At 44.1% G+C, this 7,589-nt stretch overlaps 1 protein-coding gene across 3 annotated transcripts in view; it reads right to left on the bottom strand.

Moving 5' to 3' along the window:
• Tomm34 (translocase of outer mitochondrial membrane 34) overlaps positions 1-7,589 on the bottom strand; it is a 28,685-nt gene that overhangs the window by 9,744 nt on the left and 11,352 nt on the right. Inside the window, exons 5-7 of one of the 3 annotated variants that reach the window (XM_026408304.2) lie at positions 6,747-6,894; positions 2,220-2,346; positions 85-1,327 (exon numbers count right to left, since the gene is read on the bottom strand). In XM_026408304.2, coding sequence (XP_026264089.1) covers positions 1,313-1,327; positions 2,220-2,346; positions 6,747-6,894 — 290 coding nt within the window. In that variant the 3' untranslated portion in view covers positions 85-1,312. Of the gene's footprint in view, positions 1-84; positions 1,984-2,219; positions 2,347-6,746; positions 6,895-7,589 lie in introns of those variants that run through there. The other 2 variants (XM_026408302.2, XR_003302548.2) reach the window with 2 other exon arrangements.

The raw sequence follows: 7,589 nt of genomic DNA, 5'->3' as shown, positions 1-7,589 counted from the left end.
TGTTTATCAGGAATTTAAGTACCAAAAAAAAAAAAAGGCCCCTTCGCCTGTGAAGGCCAAGGCCTGGCTGCCTGCTTCCACTGAGTCTAGATGTGCCTTCTATAGCTCTATGTGGGTTGTGATGGGTGTTGCCACTAAATCTGCCTCAAATCAGTGAAGCCCCAAAAGAAGTATTAATGGGGTGTGGCTCCCCACTCTGACAAGGTCCTCTGGCCACACCTGGGGCCTATTGGGTGTGTCTGACTCCTACAATGAACTTGAGTCTAGAGGTCTGTGAATATTCAGATAGCAAAAGACTCGTGCTTAAGCGCTGCTCCTGACCTCCCTTCACAGCTCATGTTCCTTATCACCTTTGTGATGAGAAGTATAAGCCAACAAACCTTTGTTTAATCATAAAACTTCTGCATTGAAGTAAAACTAATTTAACTAGGACCACAGCCCAGGAAGGGGAGGCAGCCCTTAATTCTGGTCAAATTCTAAAGTACTCCAGCCTTACTCCAGGCCATGTCGTGTGAACCTGAGTGGTATTTTTTTTTTTTTTTCTGAGTGGTATTTTTTAGCCCCTGTGCTTCCTCACCACGTCCTCCCAACTAGGACTGTTGGGTCTCTGCACACTGCTTTCAACGCCCTCCCCACTTCACCAGTTAACCTCTCACTTTAAAACACGTTCAAGCTTTACCCCCTCAAGGGCCCTTTTCCCTCCACTGTGGGAACCTCCCTGTGGAGGCAGGTAAGGTGCTGGTGACTACTCCATGCTGCTCTGTAGGTTGTGGCTTTATTGGGGGTGATTATCTGATGACTTCTTGCCTTCCCACCGGACTGTCAGCCCTACAGCAGGTAGTCTATTCTTTGTTGCCTCCCCAGCACTGCGTGCAGCACCTGGCCCATGCAGACATTTGAGTAAATGTGTTCAACAAATAGATGAAAGCACAAGAAGCAGCAGCTTCTATTGTTACTGCTATAATGGGCGCAAAGCTGAAAAGGCGTAATTGAAAGTATGACTTCTGTACAGAAGAAAGCCTTTTAATGCATAGCTTAACACACAGTTCAACAAATTCAGTCAGTTCAAATTAACTTCAACATATTACAAAGAACTAAGAAGCCTGCAGGGGCCACCACTTTGGGGAGGGGGGGTGGGGAGGCAAATTGCTGCCCAGAATGGAAGGATACTGACCTCAAGGAGGCCCCTCTCCCCATCCCAAGAGTTGTGGCCATAACCATCAGGCTCTTGCAATAGCTTAGGTACCTCCATGCAGAAGGCAGCAGCACAGAGTCGAGGGCAGAGCCATCTAGGGATCACAGCTCTGCCTTCTCACCAGAGCAGGGCCTGGAAAAAAGGCACTGGGGCTGACACAGAATTCTGTGCCCAAGACAGGGTGGGGACAGCAGCTGCAGCACTGGAGAACCAGCTCAACAGGCCGCTTTGGGTGTAGGTGGGCCAGGGATTTTAGCTTCTCCCCCACCTCTACCCAGGAGCTCAGTTCAGATTAACTGCAGAGAGGTGAGGTCTGATGCAGCTACAAAGGCAGTATTCAATCTGCAGCACACTTGGGGCAGGGACAAAGCCAAATGCTTTGCTGTTGAGGACTGCTTGTCTGATATGCTAACTGATGCAGCAGGGTGGGAACAGGGCTCTAGCTTCACACTCAGCTCTAGCAAGGACCTTTGTGGTGAAACCATGTCTGTGCTTGACTATGCTGGCTTAACTTGAACAAGCAAAGCCTCTCAAAGGTGGAGGCCACTGCTGTCGGAGGGGCTGAGGAGGGTATTTCAAAGCTCCCTGTGGGGCATGCTAGGTTTCGGGGGTGGCTGCAGGGGAGGACACCCCTGGCTTCTCTGGGAAGGGCAGACGAAAGGTTCCTGCTGCCCTTTAAGGTTTTATTTCAGTTTCTGGTTAACTTCCTGCCGTAACTTCTGTGCAGGGCCATTCCTGGGCTCAATTTGTAGGAGGCTGCTGATGTCTGCAAGGCTGGATTTATAGTCCTAATGGGGAATAAGAAAAGTGTGGGGAAGGGACCTGGATGAGATGAAATTCAAATGGAATGGGGTCAGCTGCTGAGGCAACAGTGTCTTGAAACCCAGCCTCTAACTGCCCTGAGCGACCCTGGGCCTTGGAGGAGAAGAAACTTGGCAGGAACCCGCTTACCTCACCTGTACCCTGAATGAATAATGGCATAAACCCCTGCAGCTATGTTGGTACCTTGGGCAGGCCCTTTTACCTTGAGTGACTTGTAGGCTTGAGCCCGTCTGTACAGTGCTTTCACATTCTTGCCGTCCAGCTTGAGGGCTTCTGTGCAGTCCTTCACTGCCTCCTTGTCCTGATTCAGGACCAGATGACAGAGTGCTCTGAGGGGAAAGACCATCGCAGAGGTTTAGTCACTTCTGTGGGTCCCTGCAAGCCAGGAGGTAGGTGAGGAGTGACCTCTGGATTGTTGAGCCTACTCTGTGCTGACTGTAGCTTCTTCAATCCTACTCCCTTTTTACAGATAAAAAAACAAAAAAAGCTTTTACAGCTGGTTCAGAGGGGGTGAAGAGAGTTGCCCAAGGTGCCACTGCTACTAAGGACCAGACCCAGTTCAAACCAAGTGAATCTGAACAACTCCAGACTCCATCTGGTTCTGTTACTGTGTCTGCTCCACTCTCCTCAATCAGGGAAAAGTCAAGTCAGCCTGAAACCTTCCCCTTTACAGATTAAAAATATTTACCGTTTGAGAAAACACATAAATACTAATCAATAATAAGCTGACATGTAAGTGTGAATATAATGAGATGGTGAATATAAGATGGCTAATAAAGCAAATATAACGAAATACTGTAGTATATGGATGGTAGGTATATGGGTGTTCAGTATTTTTCCCTGACAAACTCTAGAATCATCATGAATTAAAAAAGCAGGAACAACCAAACAGGAAAAACTTGGGCTGAGGATACAGCTTAGTAGTAGGATGATTGACTAGCATGTACAAGGCTCTGGGTCTACCCCTAGCATTGCAAAAAACAAAAACCTAAACCCCACCCTACCCCCCGAAAAAGGAAAAAAATCTAGTATTTTGGTGATTTCATAGAATATATAAAATTAAAGAAAAACCTTCCTGTAGCAATTTAAAGACAGGTGTAAGCCAGGTATGGTGGTGCATGCTAGTAATCCCAGTGGCTGAGGAGGCTGAGGCATGCAGATCTCAAGTTCAAAGCCAGCCTCAGCAGCTTAGCAAGGTCCTAAGCAACTTTGCAAAACCCTGTCTCAAAATAAAAAATGGGCTGAGGATGTGGCTCAGTGGTGCCCCTGGGTTCAATTCCTGGTACCAAATAAAATAAAAAATAAATATAGGTACTAATTTACTGGCACTCTTCTTATTGAGAGGAGGCTGTGTTTGTGACTCTGTTCTCTCCCCTTGAATTCAGGCAGGTTCTGTGACTGTGCTGACCAAGAGGAGGGAAGAGAAAGGGATATGATGCAACTTTCAAGGCCAGGTCATAAAGGCCTTGTTGGTTCTGCTTTGGGTCTCTGAGAACACGTACTCATGAAGACTTGAGCTGCTAACTACTCTGAGGCCACCAAGCTATGAGTAGGCCAAGCCAGCGAATAGGGAAAAGGGGCCATGAGAGACGAAAAGGTGCCAGCTTGCTCTAGGAATCCTTTTTTTTAGCCACTGAGCCATCTCCTACCTTTTTTGATTTTGAGACACAGTCTCACTATGTTGGAATAGAACCCAGAGCCTTATACATGCTATGTCAGTGTTGCTAGGCCCTGCTAAGTTGCTGAGGCTCAGCCTCCCAAGTTGCTGGGACTACAGGCATGCACTGCCATGCCCAGCATTTGCTGTAGCAATTCTGTCCCCTAGCCACATGTCATTCCAGTGGGTGGCACACATGTAATGACTCTAAGCCCCAACTACCATCTTGTTGACCCTGAATGAAAGACCCCAACTGAGAACCAAGTGAATCTGAACAACTGAATTCCCCATACTACTAAAGAAATGGGTTGTTATAAATTATTAAGTTTTAGAATAGTAGTCCCTGGGCTGGAGATGTGGCTCAGCGGTAGCGCGCTCGCCTGGCATGCGTGCGGCCCGGGTTCGATCCCCAGCACCACATACCAACAAAGATGTTGTGTCCGCCGAGAACTGAAAAATAAATATTAAAAAAAAAAAAAAAAAAGAATAGTAGTCCCTGATTTAAACTTTGAACACAGAGCAATTCTAGGGAAACTAAGGTTTTCTCCCAATGGGCTCTGGCAATTTAAAGAATTAACCAAGTTTTGGGAAAGTAGAAGAATCAAAGCATATAAACATTATGTACTGAATAGTGACTTCAGAATATAAATATTAAGATGAATGTAATTATATATGACATCTAAAAATTTTATTTAAGATGATAAAAGTGACTTTGGCCTATAAAACAAAGACCTTTAATTTTTGGAAAGTGGAATGATTTTGTATCCAGTTAAAAGGGGTTAAATTACAAACGAGTCTGGAATATAACATGAGTGAGTAAAAAGGAACATAAGTTTGGGATCACAAGGATCTGGCTTGCGGCTGGCGGTGTGGCTAGCATTTGCACAAAGTCCTGGGTTCTATCCCCAACACTGCAAAAACAAAACAAAACAAAAACAAGACCTGTGCTGCCACGTATAAGCTATTTACCTTTATGCTCATTAATTCATCTTTCTTAGCCAATCTGGGTAACATGAGACTATGACATAAACCAAACTACTGTTTTGAATACTAAATAATTCTCATAGGGAAGGGTCATTCCATATAGCAAGTTATAGATGCTGGGTACCAAGTGACGGTGTGCATTCAAGTCTCATTAGCACAAAGAGTAAGTGGAGGACTAGGCACTGTTCCACACAGATGCATATGCATGAGTGGGCCATTACAACTGCATCCAGGATGTGCTAAGCTTTCAGTCACAATGGATGAAAATTCAGTTTTGTAATTAGTCCTCTAAATTAAGTTTATAAATTCAATGCAGTCACAACCAAAAACTGTTCAACAAAACAATTTTTGGAATTTGTCAACATGATCCTAATGCTTAACTGGAACAACAGGTGTAGGAGAACTGCCAGGGATACCTCAATTAAGAATAATGGGGAAGGGGCTGGGGCTGGGGCTGAAGCTCAGTGAAAGAGTGCTTGCCTGGCATGTGTGAGGCACTACATATAAATAAACAAAATAAAGGCATGCTATCCATCTGCAGCTACCAAAAAAAAAAAAAAAAAAGATGGGGCAAAGATCAGCTTTACAAGACATTGAAAAGCAAGAGCAATTAAAACAGCATGGCACAGATACATTTGCCTAGAGAACGGTATTTAAGCCAGACTTAGCGGTGCATGCCTATAATCCCAGTAACTTGGGAGGCTGAACTAGGAAGGAAGATCACAAGTTCAAGGCTGAGGCAATTTAGCAAGGTGAGACCCAGTCTCAAAAAATTAAAAGAGGAGGGGATGTCGTCCAGTGGTGTTCAATTCCCAATAACAAACAAACAAAAAACAGTAAGCAAAACAAAGTACTATCCCAGATATTTCCACAAATATGAAGTGAATGGGCTACAGGCTTCCTTTTTAAGTTAGCCTGGCAAACTGAGGCACCCCCGGTCCAGAGAGTAAAATCACAGGGTTCAAAATCCCAGTCCAAGCTTTGTCTTTTCAACTCTTTTGGCAACAAAACCACCAGACCTGGAACTGATATGAGACTACTTAGTTTCTGCCATCCCATGTGAATATGGAATTTTCATATTTCACTGAAGAAAAACTAATAATTTCAGTAAGCTGCCCCATTCCCTCCTGGGTTTTACATAATTCAGTATATGGACTGTATTACCTTACTAAAATCTAAAACACATTTTATTCCAAGAGTTTTGAATAAGGAATAGTAAACCTGCATCAGATTAAAGATAAGTGAACACAAGAGTGATAAGTACATGTTGGTAGGAAAGGAGAAACAGACTTGTAACATTTTATAATCAATATTTGGATCAGATACAGTCCTTGATGACTGTCAAGTTTCTGACAGAATAACAACAGATCTCACTGGAGCCAGACTCCAATTCTGGCATCACTGTTTATGGGCCTTCTGAGCTTTGGTTTTCTCAACTCCAAAACAGGAAGACCTCCTATCACCTGTATCTGTACCTCCAAGCACTACTGTAAAGCAGTGAGTCCCATACAATAAAGGGATGATATTCTGGCTCCAAGGCCCTCACTGCTAGTGGTCACTGATAGCAGCTCCTCCCAAAGAACCTTCCACCCCAAAAATCTAATATCTCTGGCTGGACTGTGACCCTCCTATTCCCAGGCCAGACAATCATTATTCTACTCCCTAGGCTCTGGACCAGTTCTCTGATAGGAACTGCCAATATTTTGGGGTCTTGGAGAAGTCATGGGGTAAGGGAACAAGAGGAAGGTGGTGGAGAGGCAAAGACTCATTTTGAAGATGTTTTCAGTAAGCACGTGGCTTTTACTTTACTGTATGCTTACTTGGGGTGATAAATGAAAATTTTGGGGAGTGGGTCTAACAAAGCCCAGGCTACTCTTTGGTATCCCTTAATTTCTACCCCTATGAGAGGGCAAATGCCACTGGCAATGCCTAGCTCACAGTGCCTGTAACTGGTATGAACATGTTTTGAGTTGTAACATATGTCTAAACGCTAGGGACTGAAGAACCTACCACAGTTGGAGAGAAGACTATGGAACAAATTATCCAATGTTCTGAAATCCCCCAGGCCAGCAGCTGTGTAGAAGATACCTGTTGCTGTACGTGGTAGATTCCAGGTTACTAAACAAGAGGCTTTCATTGTACTTCTCAATAGCTTTCTTATGGTTGCCCTTCTTTACAAGCTCATTGCCTTCTTCCTTCAGAACTCTGGCTCTCTCCACATCCCCAGCAGAAGGCACTAGATACAAATTCAGAAGAGGAAAAAACCATAGAGCAGGTGCCAAATGAGATCAATGAGATCTCTTCAGTATCATCTCTTCAAAGTTGTCTATAATCCTCTCTCCCCCAGAGACTGCCTATACCATTGCAAATCCTCCTTCCTGATTAATGGTTTCTGAGAATTTAACACTTTTCATTCAGAAAAGGTTGGAGACTCCTGTTATAAACATATTACTACACACACATGATAAAAAAACAACCCAGGTTCTAGTCTTGGCACTGCCACTTGGTACTTGGAATCCATCTTGCGTGACCACTGAACTTTTGGACTTCAATTTCCTCACCAACACATGTAGAAGAATAAGTATTAATAAACAAGCATCTAGTGAAGAAAGCCTATAAAGTTTAAGGCCAGCCTCAACAACTTAGCAAGAATCTGTCTTAAAAATTTCAAAAAAGGGCTTGTGATGTAGTTCAGTGCCCCTAGCTTCAATCCCCAGTACTGCAAAAAGGCTATAGTTTCTGGATTTTCAGAAAAGTGGTGAAGACCAGGCACTTCCTGTTTTGGTCTGACCTGCACTTCCTGTTTTGATCTAACCTGTGAGTATTCTCCCTCACCTTACACATTCATCTCTGCTCCAACCTTCAAGAGCAGATAACAAAGTTATAACCCAAAGCTGCTCATGCTGGTGTGGTCAAGCCCCTTTACTGCTT

The sequence above is a fragment of the Urocitellus parryii genome, chromosome 6, assembly GCF_045843805.1.
Source record: "Urocitellus parryii isolate mUroPar1 chromosome 6, mUroPar1.hap1, whole genome shotgun sequence".
NCBI classification, from domain to species: Eukaryota; Metazoa; Chordata; class Mammalia; order Rodentia; family Sciuridae; genus Urocitellus; species Urocitellus parryii.
This window is presented reverse-complemented; position numbering and strand designations above follow the sequence as displayed.